At 42.9% G+C, this 23,251-nt stretch overlaps 1 protein-coding gene and 1 long non-coding RNA gene across 28 annotated transcripts in view; one reads left to right on the top strand and one right to left on the bottom strand.

Annotated features, from left to right (window-relative positions):
* The first annotated feature begins 535 nt into the window (after positions 1-535).
* Positions 536-23,251, top strand: part of LOC125705782 (uncharacterized) — a 44,642-nt gene continuing 21,926 nt past the window's right edge. For 3 of the 27 annotated variants that reach the window (XM_048972004.1, XM_048972002.1, XM_048972026.1), the window contains exons 1-9: positions 536-605; positions 1,603-1,770; positions 4,423-4,581; positions 4,861-4,979; positions 5,068-5,134; positions 6,927-7,083; positions 8,432-8,577; positions 8,810-8,920; positions 9,110-9,273. In XM_048972004.1, the coding sequence (XP_048827961.1) occupies positions 1,735-1,770; positions 4,423-4,581; positions 4,861-4,979; positions 5,068-5,134; positions 6,927-7,083; positions 8,432-8,577; positions 8,810-8,920; positions 9,110-9,273 (959 nt within the window). In that variant the 5' untranslated portion in view covers positions 536-605; positions 1,603-1,734. The other 24 variants (XM_048972024.1, XM_048972030.1, XM_048972027.1 and 21 more) reach the window with 23 other exon arrangements.
* On the bottom strand, positions 4,426-11,780 carry LOC125705794 (uncharacterized). Its single transcript, XR_007381690.1, has 2 exons — positions 11,714-11,780; positions 4,426-4,515 (listed from the first exon to the last, which is right to left on the bottom strand). It is a non-coding gene; the product is annotated as an uncharacterized LOC125705794 (long non-coding RNA).

The following is a 23,251-nucleotide window of genomic DNA, read 5'->3' as shown; positions in this document are numbered from 1 at the left end:
ACCTCGCCCCCCTCAGGCAGCCAGATCCAGCTTTGCAGCACTAGCAGCTATGGCAAGAAGGAGGCAGGCCGGGGCCAGAGTCCAGCTCCGGGTGGACAGCAGGTGGCTCGACAGCCATGGAGGAAGCACTCCTTTGCAGCTGTCGCAGCAAAGAACCGTCCGCCCCACCCCGGGAAGAAGTGGGCCGCCTGATGCCTAGCCACCCCCACCCACCCCCTCCTTCAAAGAGGATGAGGTTGGGGGCAGATAACCCTTGTGTTCTGCTTTTAAAGGCTCCTCTTGTTCAGGGGGTCTGCAGTGTAAGGTCTCCTCAAGTTCAGGAGAGAGAGTTCTGTGACAGAGTCACCAAGCACTTTTCAGTTTGGGGGGAAACAAAAATAAAGTTTGCATTGTCACAGCCAGCTGAAAGCCGAGGGCGACTTGCTCCCCATTGTTATATATTTTATAAAATATAAAATAAAGGATATAAAAAATCTTTCCCGAACTCCATCTCCAGGGGGAGCTCATGCTCCTCAGTCTGGAGTTTCTGTTCCCCCCGGGGTGGAGTGACGTCATCACCAGGCGCCACAGATGCAGGACTTTTCAAGGGGCCGCTGTCTGCTCAGGTAATGAAGTGGTGCTCATGTGTGGTGCACCCATCGGTTTTGTCCACAATTTCTCGAGGTTACAGGCTACAGTTTGCTACGAGGCCACCCAGGTTCAACGGTGTGTTTCTGTAGCCCTCGGCGATTCGGCTCAGGTCCTAGATGATGAGATCGGGTCTTTGCTACCTAAGCGAGCAATGAGGGTTGTTGGCAGGGTTTTTATCCCGTTACTTTGTCATTCCAAAAAAAAGAGTGTTTTTCCCCTCGCCCTGTTGTGGATCTCCGTGTGTTGAACGCTTTCAGGATGTTGACGCACAAAACCCTCTGTCAGTCGATTCGGCCAGGCGATTGGTTCGTGACGATCGATCTGTCAGATGCCTATTTTCACATAGACATCTATCCCACACACAGGAAGTTCCTCAGGTTCGCATAGCGAGGCACAGCCTACAGTCCAAACCGGGTTGTGTGCTACGCCCCCTCATTACCTCATGTGGAATCCCCGATTGATGAGCTGTTTCGAGTTGCTGTCGTTCCCTGTGTACGACCCTGAATAAACCCCATGTTCCTTAACTTCCAGGATTCCAGCTCGTGTTTCACTGCTCCGTGCCTCATGACATGCGTATTGTTTGTTTACAGTACAAAGAAGTTCATCGCCATACAACGCGTCGCATCATGAAATGTACATAAAAATTTTAGGCATAATTTAAAAAAAAAGCACATTTTCGAAATTACAGTAGTGTTTTTGACTGTTAGTCAATTAATTGTTAATTGTTTTGTTTTTTTTTGGTGGGGGGGGGGGTTGTAGTTCTTCCGCGTTTCGGTGTCTTTCGAGCGACCAGCCCGCCAACAAGCGTATGCTCAGTTGCACTGTTTTATTTAATCAAACATTATTTGTGTATAATTAAGATTACTTTAAGTCTATATTCTTGGTCACAGAAAACATTTAAAAATGTAAAACTTCAGTGCTTCTGAATTCCATTTCTTTATGGATGTGACTGTTTGGTGTGCTGTCCTGTAGGCGATTTGCTTCCCTCCAGATCCTGTACTACTGGACCACCCTGCTCTCGTGTATTAGGTGAAGAGCAGGTCTGGGGAGTACACAGATGCACCTACCATTCCTGGTACAGTTCTGATCAGCATCCCAGACTTGATGCAGAGATGGACAAGCGACGTTTTCATATCAGCGGTGAGACTGACCCACACACACACACACTGACACCTGTCCATCCATCCATCCATTTTCCAAACCGCTTATCCTATTGGGTCGCGGGGGGTCCGGAGCCTATCCCGGTAGCAATGGGCATGAGGCAGGGAACAACCCAGGATGGGGGGCCAGCCCATCGCAGGGCACACTCACACACCATTCACTCACACATGCACACCTATGGGCAATTTAGCGACTCCAATTAGCCTCAGCATGTTTTTGGACTGTGGGGGGAAACCGGAGTACCCGGAGGAAACCCCACGACGACATGGGGAGAACATGCAAACTCCACACACATGTGACCCAGGCGGAGACTCGAACCCGGGTCCCAGAGGTGTGAGGCAACAGTGCTAACCACTGCACCACCATGCCGCCCCTCCTATGGGCAACTTAGTAACTCTATATCGTCTACATATAATCTTTAAATTGTATGTCGTAACAACGTTGTGATTTTCATTTGACAGTCATTATTAAATATAATTTCACATAATGCAAGTGTGATTTCACAGTAAGGTTCAACTTTTCACGTTGTAGGCATGCATTTTTATACCACGTCAACACGACGTGTTAAAAAGCTCTTTGAGTACTTAGTTGAATACTTTTCTATGGCAAATTGTTCATTGACTGAATTTCTGACCGGGTGTTCAAGTCCCCGCACAGCCCAATATAAAACTATATAAACATTTACACTATTATTATATGTTTCTATTAACATATCCATCATCTAAGCAATTCTAGGCAACACACATTCTAACCTACACTCTTTAATTTTGCGTTCACGTACCAGCACGTTTCACCAATATTAATAAAGCAGTTTTGATATTAATAAGGAAGCTTCATCAAAGTGTACGTTAAATATACGATCTGTGCAAATTTCAAAACATCTTTTATAATTACTTCTTACAGAGGAGGATTTAAATTGTGGAAGTGAAACATTTCGAAACAGTATGACCGATTTTCTTTTCGGAGTAGATCACATGTAGTCTAATTTTGTTAAGGACTTTAGGTTAAAGTTGAAACGCCGTTTCAAGTTTGCCATTAGGCTATTACTACGCATACGAAGACGGTGAGTTCTGTTTTTCCTAAAGAAATAATACTAATCGCTCTTTTATCATCCCCGTGGAGAAATTCTCTTTGTAGAGTAAGTTATCTGTGAAGGGCAACCACGCGTAATAGCGCCCAGGGAGTTGGCAGTTAAGGACTTTCCTCTGGTCATGCGGAGGCTGGGTTTGATCTTGTGATTATAGGCACGCAGGCTTAGCCCACTGAGCTACACGCTGTGGTCGACACTTAGATGCAAGACGGAATTCTCTCATTTCTCAACATAACAATTAATATTAATAAACCTAAAAGCATTTATCATTCTCCTTCATTGTATTAAATGTATACTTGTTTATGTGTGCGCCGTTATTCGATTTGGCTGCGTCAATCATAAAAGTGCTTTTCTCCCATGCAAGCACATTCTCCTACGGGAGCAGGGTCAAAACTGCAGTGGATGTTAGATCCGGAAGGAGTGGGGGGGGGGGGGGGGGGGGGGTCATCATTTGGGTGTCACGTGGTTAGTTCTCCCCAGAAGGTCATGCTAGTTACACAGGTATAGTGTTAGACTGAATTATTGTCTTTATACCGTTTATATGAATTCTTTGATCTGTTTGCCTTATCAGTACATCATTGGATTTACTTACACCAGGTTCCGCTTATAGGAACAAAAACAGCAGCCATAGTTAGACATAACATATATCACTTCTCTTTTTGCTGGTACGATGGTGCCCTGGTTAGCATTGTTGCCTTTGGAACCAGGCTTCAAGTCTCCGCCGTGGTGTGTGGAGTTGCATGTTCTTCCCGTGTCGTCGTGGGGTTTCCTCCGGGTACTTTTTGTTTCCCCCCACAGTCCAAAAAATGTGCTAAGATGAATTGGATTTACCAACTTCAGTATACCCTGCGATGGGTTGGTGCCCCATCCTGAGTTGTTACCTGCCTTGTGTCTGTAAGCGTATAAAACTGAATAAGCAAAAAAAGATGGTATTGATCTGAATCGAGTTGCTGTCCTTTCTGTGTATTACAGGATCCTCATGTACTGAAAGAACGATACTGTGTTTCTTTCTGAACTGTCCTAATACGGGATGCAGTTTGTCACGTATTATCCGAACGGCCGATTGATCCCCAACTTTTGTCGGCTAACCCCCCTTAAGCCCTTTCTTTAATGACAGGCTATATGAGCGCTTAAGCACCATGGGACCCTAATTACTGTATATGCTACTTCTGCGGATTTTTTGTTTCATTTCAAATAAACATCCAATACTGCCAATAAATAACTAGGACTGTAACAGATTTTTACGCATTTGTCATCCCATGAAGGTATGATTAGGGCAGCAGTGGTATAGTGCATGGTATTTGTGATTAAATACTAATGTATCAGATTAAAGGATTTCAAGCGTAAATAAAATCTAACTTTTAATTACTAGCAAGAGTGATGATAATTTAGTATAATTAGGCTAAAACCATGGCCTCGACATGATATTTTCCGCCCTCCATTACTGTTTCCTTCTGCTCGTTTGTAATGTGTACTTTTTTTTTTACACGTGAGGCCCCAAATATGATTTTGATCCTATCCTATTAATGTTTATTTTAAAGGATTCCGGCATGGAGATCCCCGTGCTTGATTTCGAAGTGTATCGTCTCGGTGAAAATGTGACGGATGAGAAGCTGACGGAGCTGAGCCGGGACCTGCGCACGGCTTTCACTGATGTTGGGTTTGTGTACCTGAAGAACACTGGCATAGCCCAAGACGAGGCACGTGATCGCTAAGCATGACGTCATTTACATTCGAATTAGTTTCCTTAGATGCCAAAGAAGGGCCCAGCGGTAAAATCACTCTCCTAACTACGGTGCTGATCACGGGCACAGTATCCTAACCCGCTGAGTCGCACCCCGCCCCAAAGAGCTAGCGAGCTGCATGCTTGAAAATGGGTCCTTCGACATCACTACTTATTACTAATTATTGACTATTCAGTTCGCTGTTTTGGCTCCTCACAGTTGTGATTTATGCTCACATGATTGATCTCCGTCCAGATCGATGATATCATGAAAATATCGAAAAATTTCTTTCTCCTCCCGGAAGACGTTAAAATCCCTCTCAGCAGAACCAGCGACACTTATAACCACGGTTGGGTCGGACTCGAGACTGAGCGGTGTGTATTCGTGTTTTTGTCTTCGGGTTGTTTAATGTTCACATCAAAATGTGTATTTTTAATTGTCCCCATTTTTTTCAATTGACAGGTTAAATCCTAGTAGACCGGGAGACTTAAAGGAGGCTTTCAACATCACCTGTCTGCACCCTGACGCTGTAAATGCACCAGTTTAGAACAAACCTTTTTTTTCTTCAATGAGTGCAAATATCTATCCAGCTGCTCGAACTTCTCATTAAGTACATGGTGACAGTGAATCTGCTAGTCTGCGTGCAAGGCGGAGGACACACACAATCAAACACTATGGGCAATTTAGAAACACCAGTTCTCCTAATTTATATTTTTTGGCTATGGGAAGAAACCCATGCCAAAGTTAGGAGAACATACAGGCCCCTTACAGACAGAGCTGGAGGCGTGTGGCCATAGAGCTGCCTGCTGTGCTCTCAGGAGCTGGTGTCTTGGAGCCATTGCTGCTTACAAGCTTGGCGCCCCCCAGCGAGTGGCAGCCTGTTACTGCAGCTCTGCTCATTTCTGAGCTTCTTTCTCATTTTCCCATTTTTATTCTCTATTTCTTAATTGTAAACTTCTGACTTGTGGGACTCATAAATCATTATTTTGTCTTATCTAAATAATTAATTTCACTGTTGGCACAGGGCAGTAAAAGGGAGAAAAAAATTAAGAGCAATTCCTGAGGGGGACACAAAAGATGCTATCAAAAGTACTGTTATATTTTTATTAAATCCTCTGTATCCTACTATTATATATTTATATACTAGAAAATTGATTGCTAAATAAGTTAAGCATGTTCAAATCTTCTAAATACATTATAAAGTCATTACATTTATTCTTTTATGCAGGTTTTATCATATTGCCTTTGATATCACTGGGGACTATTTCACTTTTGGTGCACTAAAAATGATCCTATGGCCATTTTCCCTTTTGCCATTTTACCACAGCATGCAGGTGATTTACAGTAGGAGTGTAAATCACTAGCTCATTTCCCATGGTGTGCTAAGTGCTGTCGGGGATCCTTCCTACTATGGTAGAAATTTATGACAGTCAGTGCTTCAAGGTATGACGTCGCTTTATTTCTGAATTCAGGTAGCAACCACTTTGCTGTTATTGCCGTGGTAATGCTCGAAGGACTTTAAGTTAACATACCTTTTATAGTGGTACACACATAGCACGCGCTCCCGCCTCAGAGCCGAATCAAACCGATTAGGTTTGGGCACATGCACTTTAACACATATACTTTATGCAGTCTGTATCGAGCTTGGAGCATATGTACTTTATACACCCTTTGTTTCATGGTTCTGGCCACCTGCACGCTCCCCCCGCTCATGTAGCCTCTTTGTGGTTTCCCTGCTCTGTCTGATAACTGCGCTCCAAACTTATGTTTCTGTTCTCTAGCTTGCATTTCTGCGAAATCTGAAGAGCAGAAAGCTCAAGTACATATTGCTACCCTAAGGTTAACTCTTAATTCTCTTAAGCTTATATTCTGGAGTGTTAGCTGCCTAATACATAGGTATTGTTACATTAATATAAAAATATATTCCAAAGCTGTATACAAAAATATCTCTCTAGTCAATTTTTCTCTCACACTACCTGCTGTCATCAGGTACTGCAATGCCTCCTGCCAATGTGCCGCCGCCCTCCTCGAGTCATAATGTCAGGAAAGAGTCACTTCTTTGACATAGTAACAGTCCAGTGCTGTTGGTGTTTAACTGCTCAGACACCATCTGTTACTTTGTATTTATTCCTTTGTTTTCTGATTTCACGATATTCTGTTTGTTCACGTTAGTTTGCATTATGGTTACTTGCCTGCACTGTGTGTGTCTCTGCACAGGATAAATAAACCTACAATTAACATCTTAGATATTAGACTTAACCACTGATAGTTGAATGTTGCTTTATGTTTGTGTATTAAAGTGTAATTCTGTCAATTTCCAGGCCTGGCCTGCAGAGGAGGTGGTACCAGGTTTCCGTAAGACCTTTGAGTCATTCTTCATGCGGTGTAAAGATCTGTCCCTCCACGTGCTCAGAGTCATGGCCTTGAGTCTGGACATTGACGTGGACATCTTTGTCAACTCGCACAAGAGCATAGGGAGTGAGTACAGGCTGCAGTCGCTTAGCTTACTAGAGACATACATGGGAGAACTATCTTGTGCAAAATAGGATGTTGTTTGATCCAACCACATCATTTATAAAAAATAAATGTAATTTACTGCATCAGCTCCAGTGTAATCATGTATTTTAAACATGTCCATAGACACAAGTTTGGCGTTTTGTGTGCTTATTTTGAGCAACATACTACAGTAAAATCCCATTATAGTGGACTCGCTCATAACGAAATATCGTCTATAACGGATGAGGTCCGCTGGTCCCGGCCGTGTGCCTTTAAGAACATGCAGAAAAAGCATTGGATATAGCGGACTGGCATATAACGGAATTTCACTTATAACGGACAATTTGGTCCCCAGGGCGGCATTTAGCTGTAGTTTTGTTCGACTATAACGGACATGCAGGCTCCGCCCACAAGGGGCTTGGCATGCCAGTGTAATCCAGCGCAGATACCTAGTCGGGGTTATTAATAGTCACACATCTGGTCTGGTAAAGATGAATTACTACATGTACAATATAATAATCTCTGGATATAACGGACTTTGGATATAATGGACTGTTTAGCCAGGTCCCTTGAATTCCGTTATAACTGGATCTTATTTGTGAAAAAAAATGAAGAAGGTGTAACATTTTTTTATTTATATTTATTTACATTGTGCATTGCTTTGTACAATAGAGAGAAGCAGGGTTAGACAGTGTCTAGAGCATTTGGGGTTAAGCACCGTGCTTAAGGCCTAACAGTGAAATTGCTTTGTTGGCCACAGAATTTGAACCTTCCTGTCATGCATTCAGGGTCTTAATCTGCAGTCACACGCTGCCTCCATGCTAATCTGGAATTTAACAGTAATATACAAATGTAATGTAGATGGTTATGTAATTTACTTCATGCTGCAGATGGATTATTGAACTTTATTGTCTTTATTTTGTTTTTTTAATTGCTTTTGTTTAAAATACATGCTTTTTCTGGATTTATTAGCATGAACTTCAGACAGGCATTAATTGTCAACAGTGGTGGTAATACACAGTTATATAGAAAATTATTAGCTCCCTTTCTGAAATTGAACAAAAGTTAGCTCTTCCAAGGAAATGATTAATATGAAAAGTGTTTACAAGATAATTATTTCCCATAGAATAAAGGTGGGTCCTTGTTGACATCTCTGTCCAAAATCTGTGACATATTGCACTTTCGGCCACCTCCGGGTTTGTTTTTTTACAAAATATGTCCCTTTTACTTTGTGATGATTCAACGTGTTTTGGACATGGTGAAATGCTTGAAAATGGCAGGATATGTCCATATCTTTATGGATGTGACTGGTTGATATGCTGTCCTGTAGGCAGTACGAATGGGAGTACCCTGCGGGTCCTGTACTACCCCCAGGTGAGAGGTGAGATGGTGAAAGAGAGGCAGCTGCGGTGTGGGGAGCACTCTGACTACGGCAGCATCTCCCTGGTCTTTCAGGACAGCAAAGGAGGCCTGCAGGTACAGTCCCCCCCCCCCCATAACTGCGTTTTGTTATCCCCAGTGTACCTCAGTCCAAACAAAATGTAAAATGTATGATTTCTAATTGCTCTGTCATCCCTTGATACATGAAACACATGATTCAGGGAGTCTACTGTAATGGTGCTGGACTATACAGGAGGAGCAATGGCCCAGTCCAGGTGGGGGCGCTGTTCTCTTTATGCCATGGAGCTGACATTCTCTCGTGTATTAGGTGAAGAGCAGGTCTGGGGAGTACATAGATGCACCTGCCATTCCTGGCACAGTTCTGATCAACATCGCAGACTTGATGCAGAGATGGACAAGCGACGTTTTCATATCAGCGGTGAGACTGACACACACACACACTGACACCTGTCATTTTACCACATTTGTAAATACTCCCTTTGATGAATCTCATTGTGATATTTCAGAAACATTTGAGAAATACACACATTTTCCTTTCTTCTCATATGAAAAATATTATATTTGGAACTTGAAGACTCAGGGATGCATGTTGTTTGCCTTTTTGCAGAAGCACAGGGTTATGCTGCCCCCTCCTGGTGATACAAGTACAAGACAGTCTCTGGTTTTCTTCGCCCAGCCTGGTGATGACATCATAATAACTTGCTGTGACGGATCAAAAAAATATCCTCCAGTAAAGACAGGGGACTACTTTTTGGAGCGCTTTAACGAAACGTATGGACAAAAGTAGTAGTCTTTATAATGCACTTTCATTTTTTCTATTAAAGTTTTTCTAGCAATATGTTGATTGTTTTTAAGAACGTTACCTGGAGCATTTTTGTATTGCTTTGTAAAATTAAGCTTTAGTTAACTTTGATGAATAATGATTAAATCAATCTTCTGATGACAAGCATTATTACTTTGAGTACCACATCTAAAAACTCTGAATACCACATTCTAGATCAGAGATACCAATATATTTTCTTAAAAGAATAATCCACATAGTTCACTTCGGGTGTCTTGATTAACTTCACACCTATTTTAATGGAAAGAGATGAAAAAAATGATACCTCATTTGTCAATATAGCTTTAATAGAACCAGAGATATTGAAGATTTTATATGCCTGAAATCGGCCTTTTGTTGTAATGTAATTACAATTAGAACTGTAGAAAAAACTGACTACTTAGAGCAACTTCGCTCTGCATAGGCGGAGGGCCGCCTGCGCCTCGTTCAATAAATGTAAGAAATTGTAAATAGGGTATGGTGCACTTAAACAACCATAACTTCGCCAATATCTAACCAATCTTAGTGATTTTTTGCAACATGTTGTTTAATGTTGAAATTAAAATTTACTTGAGGGTATCCACATTAGCTGGCATGATGTCCAACCAATCAGGAGCCAGATCGGTGGTCACGTGACATTGATCCATCCTCCGTACAGCACATAAAATCCCTTCAATCTTCAATCATCCTGAAGTGAGCACACGATTGTACAGTGTGGGCATGCATCAATCGTCATCATAGTTGGAATTTTCACATTTAGGGTGCAATTAAATATGCCTGTGCACAAATAATTGATGCCCTATGATTCTTTCGATTTTTATTTAGTGCGTGAAAGTTACCTTGTTTTCAAATTGTTGTTGCTCCGCGAATACTGAACCGATTTTGATCCGGTAAAAAGTAAGAAAATCAAGGATAAATTATTCAAAACGGCGGATATCTCATAAGTTGAATGCAGAGCTAGCCACGAAAACCGCATTTTCGCACCCAACCCGTAGCAGCCGCTGAAAAAATTTATGACGTCATCACACGGAATAGTAGAGTGAGCGACCATTGCAGGATTTCCAAGTACCTAGTTTAGTGCACGTTTGCGCTCGATCTTTCTTCAGCTTCTGTGGAGAGGGAAGAAGATGGCGTACAGCACTTTACGTTTGTGTGAGTTTGCCCGTGTATATATTGGTAACGCTTGGAGCTCCGGATTAGTACATGCTTCTTTTCGTATGAAATATCACGCCACCCGACTGTATGATCAGAGTAGTGCAGCCTTTAAATGGCATTCTTGTATGAGCACCGTCAAAGTGCGTATGCGCTGCTCTCTGCTGTTCCTTCCCTGATCCCGATGTGTCCTAGCCAATGTGCAATAGTAATGGGAATTCTGGCTCTTTTGGCTCGGCTCACTTAAAAGAGCGGGTTCTTTCGACGCCCAAGTGGCTCTTCAGATGTTTTTGGTGCTTAAATGAATTTATTACCAAAAACAATGTAAAATTATTAGTGACATGAATTACTATGGTTGGGAATCACGTCGGCATGGTGGTGCATTGGTTAGCACTGTCGCCTCACACCTCTGGGACCCGGTTCGAGTTTGCATGTACTTCTGTATTACTGGAGTCATAGGTTTTTGCACAAACTGTCTCATAGAGCTCTAGGTTGTAGGTCTAGCTGGTTGTGGTGCTGTGCTGGATGACGGTGTAGACTTTGACAAACTGGCACTTTCAACAGTTGCAGTAGACAAACTTTCACTTTCCTTAGTAGCAGGTTCACTTGCTTGCCTTTTTCCTTCCCACTGCACTGATAGATGTACAGTTCTCATGTACCAGTGCAGGTTATTTGTAGAGCCTGTTCGATATGAGATTTTAACCTTGCACGCTCTACACTCTGCCTTTGTGTTATCAAAGTAATTGGAATGTATCCAAATTTTACTCCGTTTCCTGCAGTCATTCATTTTGTCGCGCGCGTCTCCTTCCCTCCTGTTTCTCTGTCTGTGCCTGCGATTGCTGTATTTGTCTATGGGTGCGTTCGACTTCACGCAGCTGTTTGCAGCGCTGGCATAAAGCAATACATCATGGTTAGATTTTGCATATTGGAGTTACCAAATTGTAAGGGTGCCCTGCGGTTAGTTGTTTTTCATTTCAAGTAAATAGCAAGTATGACCAATACAAAGTAGGACTGTAATACAAAAAAAAATTCAATTTAGTTTTCCCCGACATCCACCTGCAGATTTGTTTCACGACTGAGCCTTTTCTTAACAAATGAGGCCCCAAATGTTATTTTGATCCTATCCTATTAATGTTTATTTTAAAGGATTCCGGCATGGAGATCCCCGTGATTGATTTCGAAGTGTATCGTCTTGGTGAAAACGTGACGGATGAGAAGCTGACGGAGCTGAGCCGGGACCTGCGCACAGCTTTCACTGATGTTGGGTTTGTGTACCTGAAGAACACGGGCATAGCCCAAGACGAGGCACGTGATCGCTAAGCATTACGTCACTCACTCACGCTTTTATTCATGCAACGTTTGACAGAGAAAACGTCACTATACCTACCATGGAATTTGAACCAGAAACCCCCTCAGAAAATGCTCGCGAACCCCAGACTTGAACTTGGATCCTTCAACATGATCTTTTTATGTTATTAGGCCTTAAAAATATTTTTTTTATATTAGCCTAAATTAACTTTAGGTAGTTTTAGGTGTGGTTTAGTTTTTTATTAGTTGGTATTTTAAAGATATATTTCCATTTAGTTTTCTATATATTTTTGTTTAGCTTTTAATAATTTAATATTTATGGATACGCTGAAGGTTTCATGAGTCTGATCTTTGGAGAATCCTACATAAATGCACAGCACACATTATATAGGCCTATTGATGTCCTCAGAATGGGCAAGTGAGCATCTTCCAGGTATTATTAATGCTGATTGAAGATAATCATTAATTTCAAGAATACATATGGTTTATTTTTTGGCATTTGTTTGTTTTGTTTTTTTTGCTTTTATTTGCTCTAATTATTTAGATGTATTCCATTTCTGTAGTTTCATTGACCTGTTGCTTCTCTGTTTTTATTTAATCTCGTATGTGAAGCACTTTGAGCTGCATGCCATGTATGAAAAGTACTATATAAAGATTATTATTCTTATTGTTATCGATATATAGTATTAAAAAGGTAACAGAAAATTATTTTATTTCGGTTGTGAAGCAATACACCTTTCATTTGTAGGCCTGGTTTTTGTTGTCATAGCCTTATTTCAGGTTAAGAAAACGTTTTCTTTTAGTTTTAATTAATGATAATAACCTTGTCTACAATCACGTGAGCATGCAGCTGGCGAATCAGCTCCATAAAGTTGCAGTTTATGATTGATCACTGTCCAGGTCAATGAAATCATGGAAATATCGAAAAAATTCTTTCATCTCCCGGAAGAAGTTAAAATCCCTCTCAGCAGAAAGAGCAACACTAATAACCACGGTTGGGTTGCCTCTGAGATTGAGAGGTATGTATTTGTGTTTTCGCCTCCGTTTTGTTTAATATGCACATCAAAGTATGTATTTAAAATTTTGTCCCCTTTTTTTCAATTGACAGGTTAAATCCTAGTGGACCGGGAGACTTAAAGGAGGCTTTCAACATCACCTGTCTGCACCCTGACGCTGTAAATGCACCAGTTTTGAACAAACCTTTTTTTTCTTCAATGAGTGCGAATATCTATCCAGCTGCTCGAACTTGTCATTAAGTACATGGTGACAGTGAATCTGCTAGTCTGCGTGCAAGGCGGAGGACACATACAATCAAACACTATGGGCAATTTAGAAACACCAGTTCTCCTAATTTATATTTTTTGGCTATGGGAAGAAACCCAAGCCAAAGTTAGGAGAACATACAGGCCCCTTACAGACAGATCTGGAGGCGTGTGGCCATAGAGCTGCCTGCTGTGCTCTCTGGAGCTGGTGTCTTGGAGCACCGTTAGAAAGCAGCTCATCCCACCATGGTGTGCTAAGATGTGCTGTTGGGGATCCATCCTACCTGCTGCCATCAGGCACTGCAGTGCCTCCTGCCAACGTGCCGCCGCCCATCTTGAGGCATAACATGTCAGGAAAGAGTCACATCTTTGACATAATAACAGTTAACTTACACAGGATAAGTAGACCTGTGATTATTAACATTAGACATTAGTCTTAACCACTGCTGTGCCCTGACAGTTTAACGTTGCTTTATGTTTGTGTATTATAGTGCAATTCTTTTAATTTCCAGGGCTGGCCTACAGAAGAGGTGTTGCCAGGTTTCCGCCAGACTATTGAGTCATTCTTCATGCGGTGTAAAGATCTGTCCCTCCGCGTGCTCAGAGTCATGGCCTTGAGTCTGGACATTGACGTGGACATCTTTGTCAACTCGCACAAGAGCATAGGCAGTGAGTACAGGCTACAGTCGCTTAGCTTACTAGAGACATACATGGGAGAACTGTCTTATGCACAACAGAACAGATTAGTTTATATCATCTACACACTAATCTGCATTTTAACAAATAGATCACTGAATGTTATGTAAATGTTTGTGTAATTTATTTGATACCACAAAGAAATATTGACCTCTGCTTATTTTTCTCACTGACATTCTTTTTTTCATTTCCTGTTCTCGTTTCCTGTATTTATCTGCATGAACTTTAGTCAGAGGTAAATTAACTGTCATGACCTGCTCGTCCAGTCCTCGTGTGTGCCACGCCCCCTGATTGCCCTCGTGTGTGCCACGCCCCCTGATTGCCCTCGTGTGTGCCACGCCCCCTGATTGCCCTCGTGTGTGCCACGCCCCCTGATTGCCCTCGTGTGTGCCACGCCCCCTGCTCATGCACGTGTGCTTCCCCGATCGTGCCCAGCTGTTTCCTCTTATTTCGGCTTTCTCTTGTGTATTTAGTCCACGTCTGAGTCCGTGTTCCCCAGACTCAGCACGTCTCGCCGGTTCGCCGCGACCGGGATGTGACATCGACAGTAATGCTGATTATATATTATACAGAATCTGAACTCGTGTTGCAACAAGACCGGTCTCTGGTTTATCAAGATTCAGTTTGAGGGTCTTTTTCTAATGTGTCAGAGGTTGGCCTGCTGGTTTTTATGTTAACCATGTATGAATAGTGTTTTATTACAGATGTTACTGGCATTTATATGGTCGGTGTGCTGTCCTGTAGGCGATTTGAATAAGACTTCGCTCCGCATCCTGTACTATCCCCCGGTGAGACATGAGATGGTGAAAGAGAGGCAGCTGCGGTGTGGGGAGCACTCTGACTACGGCAGCATCACCCTGCTGTTCCAGGACAGCAAAGGAGGCCTGCAGGTAACCGTGCAGGACTGTGTAGGAGGAGCAAAGACACAGTCCGTGGGGGGGGGGCGCTGTTATCTTTATTGCAATGGACTGACATGTGGAGTGACTGGCTCCCATTGCTCTCATGTATTAGGTGAAGAGCAGGTGTGGGGAGTACATAGATGCACCTGCCATTCCTGGTACAGTTCTGATCAACATCGCAGACTTGATGCAGAGATGGACAAGCGACGTTTTCATATCAGCGGTGAGACTGACACACGCACACTGTCAAACACATAGATTAGGTATCCATATATTTGTGGGCTCTCTCCAATGATTGAATTATCCAATGATTTTTATAAAATTCAGCTTTCTCTTGTGGGGATTGAAAAAAGGGCCCCCCACAAAGACCAAATACGGATTTTATCATGTATATGATCATACACACAGTATGATCATTGACAGTATTTGAATTTGCACACTCGAGAATGTATTGTTTACCTTTTTGTAGAAGCACAGGGTTTTGCTGCCCCCTCCTGGTGATATGAGTACCAGACAGTCCCTGGCTTTCTTTGGGCATCCAGATGACGACTTCACCATAACTTGTTGTGATGGATCCAACAAATATCCTCCAGTAAACTCACTGGCCTACCTTTTGAAACGCTTTAATGAATCATATGGGGAAATGGAGACAACTTCTTGAAGTGCTGAGTATGAAATTTCAAGTTATTTGATTAGTATTTTGATTATTTTTCCTGTAAGAAGCACTTCAAGGACTGTGTCATATGACCAAAATCTCATATCCCAATAATGATATATATCAAGGCTGCACCTTATATTTATACATCTTTTCTACAGATCAGCTGCAGTAGGAATTGGACAAAAATCTGCAAATAAAAAGGTGTGAGGTCACAAATGTAATGCGATCCACAAATGTGTAAATTCCATTTCAGGTGTACAAATTTCTCTATTTTTGTGGATATGATTTTACACAACAAATAAAAATCCATATTTGTGGATAATGGGGCGGCATGGTGATGTAGTAATTAGCACTGTTGCCTCACACCTCTGGGACCCGGGTTCAAGTCTCTAGCTGGTTACATTTGTGAGTTTGCATGTTCTCCCCATGTCATTGTGGGGTTTCCTTCAGGTACTCCGGTTTTCCCCCACAGTCAAAGGACATGCTTAGGCTGATTGGAGTTACTAAGTTGCCCGTAGGAGTGCATGTGTGAATGACTGGTGTGTGAGTGTGCCTTGAGATGTGCTGGCCCCCTGTCCTGGGTTGTTCCCTGCCTCGTGCCCATAGCTTCCCAGATAGGCTCCAGACCCCCCGTGACCCAGAAGGATAAGCAGTTTGGAAAATGGATGGATTTCTGGATAATGCTGTGGGCCTGTTTGTGACTTTTTTTCTAAAGATCAGATGCGGTATATGGTGTCTCTAAGAGGTCTGGGTGGAAAGATATTTTTTGAAATTGTTTTAAATTCCCTCGCAATCATTTTGCGTTCCATCTCAATATACTTTTCAATTACTAATAATAACTGTACTGTGTCCATTTAACCTCACAATACTTTTCCTTTACTAATAACTGTACTGTGTCCGTATACAAGATACAAAACATAAAATTAATGGACTAATAAGTATAAACCTAGATGATACGGACATGTCCAGTTAATTAAGTGTGCTTTAAGCATTAAACTATGGCGGACAATGCACATCACATAACTTTCAGATGTTTTTTCTTTTATACGTATTTAATAATAATTGTACTGTGTCCATTTTGAGGGGTGTCCTCCTGACTGTGGCCACAGTTCGTGATTTTAAGCAAGACAGCAGAGCTATTGACGGTGAACTGCACACACAAACACTGAAATATTAACTAAAATTCGCTAATAAAAAAAAAATCTGGAAAACCAACTGAAAGGTATTACAGCCGGAAAACTGAATATAAAACTAACTTTACAGCAGTCTCACAGTTAAGGTTTAAACCCGAAACCATTTTCAGGAATACCTCCCTGGTATTCTCGCTTAATGGGAATATGCCGATCTATGCTGAAATATTCTAGAAAGCGAGTTTAAACCTTACCTCCAATACCGCGGTAAAGTTAGCTTTATATGCAGTTTTCTGGCCGTAAAATCTTTCAGTGCTTGTGATGTGTTTCCGTGTGTTTATGTGTGCACTTCATGTTCAGTATTCCACCTGTCTTACTTAGTCACTGGCGATGAATGGACACAATGCAGTTATTAATAAATACATATAACACATAATATTAAAATTGCATGAGGTACTTTGTCCCCCATAGTTTAATGCTTAAAGCACATATTACAGGACATGTCTGTATTATTTTGGTTTATCCATGCCTTCACATTGCAGCAAATTTATAGCAGGTGGGCAATTGCAGTGGGATTACAGATTCCTCTTCTTTTAATCACTCTTGCAGAAACTTCTACATGGGTCTTTGACTAAATTCCTGTCTTTATATACCAAGCATGGAGCATGATCTGTTATTACAAGATCATCAGATGAGCATTCCTTAACTTTTGACTGTAACCCTGCAGAGAGTAAAAAATAATCAATAAGTGAAAACACTTCATGGACTCCCAACTAACTAGAAAACACTCTAGAATTTGGATTAATTTCCTTCCAGATGTCAACAAGGTTAAGTTCTTTCATAACGTTCTGAATAACTGATCTGCATATTTTGTGTGATTGATCTATGCCAGTGGATCTATCCATACTGGGGTCTAAAGTACAACTAAAATCAGCCGCTATTACGTATTCACCAGTAAGTGTTGAGAGGGTAAGGAATAATTCTGTAAAAAAATTGCGCACTTCTATATTAGGTCCATACACGTTCACTAAATTTAACTTTTCTAATAATAATGAGCCCAGTATGATCAAATACCTCCCTATTCTATCCTTAATTCCTTTTGTAAAATGAAATGGGACAGACCTATGGATAAGTGTCATCACTCCTCTAGCCTGGGATGTAAATGATGCCATATTTGCCTCCCCCTGCCTAATCGTCCTGTCTTCCCCATCTAAAAGATCATTTTCTTGCACGAAAACTGTTTTAGATCCATATCCATAATTCTGTTCCTATAATGAACTTTAAGACACCTGGCAAAACAGTCCATTATATCTAAAGTCCATTATATCCAGAGTTGCTGTATGCCCAGAACACAACTACAGGACACCACTTACTCATGCCACACCCCAGCAGACACACTTGTGGTATAGATTATTATATTGTACATGTAGTAATCCATCTTTACCAGACTAGATGTGTGACTATTAATAATCCCGACTACGTATCTGCGCTGGATTACACTGGCATGCCAAGCCCCTTGTGGGCGGAGCCTGCATGTCCGTTATAGTCGAACAAAACTACAGCTAAATGCCGCCCTGGGGACCAAATTGTTTGTCCGTTATAAGTGAAATTCCGTTATATGCCAGTCCGCTATATCCGATGCTTTTTCTGCATGTTCTTAAAGGCGCACGGCCGGGACCAATGGACCTCGTCCGTTATAGACGATATTCCGTTATAAGCAAGTCCGCTATAGTGGGATTTTACTGTATGTCATAATTCCAGATTAAACACAAGCATAATGAGAACATGGGAAAGTGAAGTACAAGAATATACTTCAAACTGGTAGAAATTGGCATGTAACTATTTAAAGAATTGTTGACATAAAAAAACATATATATACACACACACACACAGTAAGTGAGTACACCCCTCACATTTTTATAAATATTTTATTATATCTTTTCATGGGACAAAACTGAAGATATGACACTTTGATACAATGTAAAGAAGTCAGTGTACAGCTTGTATAACAGTGTAAATTTGCTGTCCCCTCAAAATAACTAAACACACAGTCATTAATGTCTAAATCTCTGGCACTGTATATATATTCATATACAGTCACCCAAGGCAAACAGGTCCTGGATGGGGAACCAGAAAAGTGCGGCTCATTAGACCCCTTATGAGGGGGTCACCGGGCGGAGCCAGGCCCCAAGGGTGGGGCTTCATGGCGAACGCCTGGTGGCCAGGCCTTCACCCATGGGGCTTAGTTGGGCCCAGCCTGAAGAAAGCATGTGGGTCCCCCCTCCAATGGGCTCACTACCTGTAGGAGGGGCCAGACGGGTCGGGTGCAATGCGAGTTGGCCATTGCTGAAAGTGGGGACCTTGGCAGTCCGATCCTCGGCAGCAGAAGCTCTAGGGACATGAAATGTCACCTCTCTGATGGGGAAGGAGCCTCAGCTGGTGCTGACCTCAGTTGGAGGTTTCGACTAGATATAGTCGGGCTCACCGCGACACACAGCTTGGGCTCTGGAACCAGTCTCCTTGAGGGAGGTTGGACCCTCCTCCACTCTGGAGTTGCTCACGGGGAGAGACGCCGAGCAGGGGTGGGAATACTTATTGCCCCCTGGCTGGGCGCCTGTACATTGGGGTTTGCTACAGTGGACGAGAGCGTGGCCTCCCTTCGCCTTCGGGTGGGGTGATGGGTCCTGACTGTTGTTTGCGCTTATGCAATACCCACCCTTTTTGGAGTCTTGGAAGGGGTGTCCTCCTGGGGACTCTCTTGTTCTGCTGGGGGACTTCAACGCTCATGTGGGCAATGACAGTGAGACCTGGGGTGGTGAGATTGGGAGGAATGCCCCCCCCCCCCCCCGATCTGAACCTGAACGGTGTTTTGTTATTGGACTTCTGTGTCCATAGTGAACACCATGTTCAAACATAAGGGTGTCCATATGTGCACTTGGCACCAGGACACCCTAGGCCGCAGTTCGATGATCGACTTTGTGGTCGTGTCATCGGACTTGCGGCCGCATGTATTGGACCCTCAGGTGAGGAGAGGGGCAGAGCTGTCAGTTGATCACTACCTGGTGGTTTGGCTCCGCTGGAGGGGGAGGAAGCCAGTCAAGCCTGGCAGGTCCAAGTGTATAGTGCGGGTGTGATGGGAACAGCTGGCGGAATCCCCTGTCAGGAGGAGCTTCAGCTCCTACCTCCAGCAAGACTTCTCCTATGTCCCAAGGGAGACGGGGGACATTGAGTCCCCATGTTCCGTGCCTCTATTGTGGAGGCGGCTGACCGGAGCTGTAAGGTAGTCAGTGCCTGTTGCGGTGGCAATACGCGAACCCACTGGTAGACACCGGTGGTGAGGGATGCCGTCAAGCTGAAGAAGGAGTCCTATCAGGCCTTTTTAGCTTCCAGAGGCAGCTGTGAGGTATCGGCAGGCCAAGCGGAATGCCTCCTCAATCCCACTGACACGCCTTCCAAAGAGGAAGCAGAGGTTGGGGACTTAGGGGTGGACTCCCCTATCTCTGGGTGGCTCCTCAGTGGCCGGGCCCTGTTGGTGGATGAAATCCGCCTGGAGTTCCTTAAGGCTCTGGATGCTGCGGGGCTGTCCTGGTTGACACTCATCTGCAGCATCGCGTGGACATCAGGGGTTCTGTACTGGCATACCAGGTTGGTGGTCCCCCTCTTTAAGAAGGGGGACCGGAGGGTGTGCTCCAACTATAGGGGGATCACACTCCGCAGCCTCCCTGGTAAGGTCTATTTGTGGGTCCTGGAGAGGAGGGTCCGTCAGATTGTCGAACCTCTGATTCAGGAGGAGCAGTGTGGTTTTTGCCCAGGCCATGGTACAGTGGACCAACTCTATACTCTCAGCATGGTGGAATGCTCTCTCTGGGTTGGGGAGGGGGTCCTCCCCCAAGTGAAGGAGTTTAAGTATCTCAGGGTCTTGTTCACAAGTGAGGGAAGGATGGAGCAGGAGATTGACAGGCAGATTGGTGCGGCGTCAGCAGTGATGCGGGCGCTGCATTGGTCTGTCATGGTGAAGAAAGAGCTGAGCCAAAAGGCAAGGCTCTCTATTTACCAGTCGATCTACATTCCTATCCTCACCTATGGTCACGAGCTATGGGTAGTGAACGAAAGAACTAGATCGTGAGTACAAGCGGCCGAAATGACTTTCCTCTGTAGGGTGGCTGGGCTCTCCCTTAGAGATAGGGTGAGGAGCTCGGTCATTCAAGAGGGACTCAGAGTAGAGCTGCTGCTCCTCTGCATCAAGAGGAGCCAGATGAAGTGGCTCGGGCATCTGGTCCCACTGGGAGGAGGCCCCAGGGAAGACCCAGGACACGCTGGAAAGACTACGTTTCTCGGCTGGCCTGGGAACACCTCGGGATTCCCCCAGAGTAGTTGGATGAAGTGGCCGGGGAGAGGGAAGTCTGGGTTTCCCTGCTTAGACTGCTGCCCCTGCGACCTGACCTCAGATAAGCGGTGGATGATGGATGGTTGGATATATATCCTTTTTCATTTCTTAAATCCAAAAAATTTCATTTTTGTTTTTTTTTATCAACTATTTTTAACTATCTAAATAATAAATAATTTTCTAAAAAACATATATATTCACTACATATACACACACATACACAGTGTACATGTGTCTGTATAGTAAATATATATATATTACATATAAAAAAACTAATAAAAAGGATGGATTTAAGAAATAAAAAAGGACGCTCAAATCAGGTCATTGAGAAAAGATAAGTAGTTTAAAAACAAATACACAGAAAGAACTTTAACTAAATAAACATAATGCATGTGTCCATATAATTTATTTTAACTGTTTAAATACAGTGATGGTACAAACATATACATATATTGCACAGACAAAATTTATTTGTATATATATGACTGCCTTTACACGCTATCAAACATTATATATATTCCGTTATAGTTTCGCTGTAAAACGTCTGTTATGTGCGGATTCGGAAACGCACTGTCTGCCGTAAAGCGTTTCTTGGGACCGATCGTGCAGCAACTTGGCGGCGCATGCGGGGAACCGATCGTGCAGCCTGCTGGCAAGGGCACTAACCGAGCCTACCAAAAATATTACTTCTGCTGCTACGCATGCGCACGCTAACTTCTGCGAGAAAGCGTGTTATTTTTACGGCATTTGACATTTCATCGTCTGTTGATTTTTGATAATGTCGACAGCGAGAGGAAAGAGAAGATTTAACCGAATAATAATGGAGACCTTCGACTTTTACTCCATTTTGAAAGATTTTATTTCGCACAGGGCATTAATACCCAATGTGCCTCAGAAAGAGCGGCGTAATATAAATCGATGAACTACAAGTAATAAGGAAGTGCCGGAATTATGGCTTCGTGGACGCATGCGTAGTAGCGGAAGTGACGTTTTCGGTACGTATAACATTTTTCTTTATTTTTGTTGCCAGCGGTATAGAAGGGAAGGTAGGTATAATTCAGTCAAAATTAAAAAATGGCAATGCAAAGGTTGTTACTATATTTCTTAATTCTGCTGAAGGATCAACTACCGAATAACACAAGTGAAATAGTGATCTAATTAATGAATCGTGACCCATGTTTCGTCTCAGGTATATTTCTTCATGATTTGTTCGTAATTTCTAGTGCCGTAGTAATTGAGTTTTTACTCATTTGTGATCTGGCAAGTAAAGTGTTACCAACATTTTTTTAATTATTGTTAGGTGGTTGAAACGCACTTGCATACCTTTCACATCTGTGACCTCAAATATTATTTTGATCCTAGCCGATTAATGTTTATTTTTAAAGGCTCCGGCATGGAGATCCCCGTGCTTGATTTCGAAGTGTATCGTCTCGGTGAAAATGTGACGGATGAGAAGCTGACGGAGCTGAGCCGAGACCTGCGCACAGCTTTCACTGATGTTGGGTTTGTGTACCTGAAGAACACTGGCATAGCCCAAGACGAGGCACGTGATCGCTAAACATTACGTCATTTACATTCGAAATTGTTTCCTTAGACGCCAAAGAAGGGCCCAGCCAGTGTTGCCAACTTACCCAGCAAACTGCATGATGTCCTTAGGACGTCCTCTTTTTGTCCCGATCTCGTCCTCAAAGGACGTCCTTAGGAAATCTTAATGGAAAGTTTTTTTTACGTCCTTAGGATGACTTTTAGGGACGTCCTAAGGACGTCTAGAGGACCAGTTATGGACCTTTTAAGGACATTTTCAGGACATTCTGTGAACATATGGGTATTAAACCCACGTAAATCCCCTTTTCTAAATTATTAATATTTGACATTTTACCAGTAATGCTAGGGACATAAACAAGGGACAGCCTGAGGATGTCCTTTGGAGGGCCAGCTCAATGTCCTTTATTGGGTACATTCTTAGGATGACCATGTTACTGACGTGCTGCTGTGGCCAATATTTTACCCCATACTGTGGTCTGTGTGGATCCCAATGTCTCAGTGCAATGATGGGGACACTGTACCGTAAAGTGTTGCCGTCCTTCACATAGACATAAAACCGAGGTCCTGACTCTCTTTCCAAAGAGTAGGGCTGACTAAAATTGCCCACTGTTGCCTTATCAAATCTGACCTAAGGTGACTTATCAAATCTGTCCTCCTAATCATCCCCAGTATCTAACTGGTAAATTCTCTCCTGCCCCTTCACCACCTTAGCTACTGTGTGGTGAGCGTAATGGGGCAGAATGGTTGATGTCGCATCATCCAGGTGCTACACAGTGGAGGTGGCTGAAGTGGCCTATAAATTGCATTTATAAAGCACTTTGTGTGTCTTAAAAAGTTCTGTATAAATGTAACTTTCATTCATTTTTTCATGAAAAATAATGAAATCCTTCAA

Source organism: Brienomyrus brachyistius, chromosome 13 (assembly GCF_023856365.1).
Source record: "Brienomyrus brachyistius isolate T26 chromosome 13, BBRACH_0.4, whole genome shotgun sequence".
In the NCBI taxonomy this organism is placed as follows: Eukaryota; Metazoa; Chordata; class Actinopteri; order Osteoglossiformes; family Mormyridae; genus Brienomyrus; species Brienomyrus brachyistius.
This window is presented reverse-complemented; position numbering and strand designations above follow the sequence as displayed.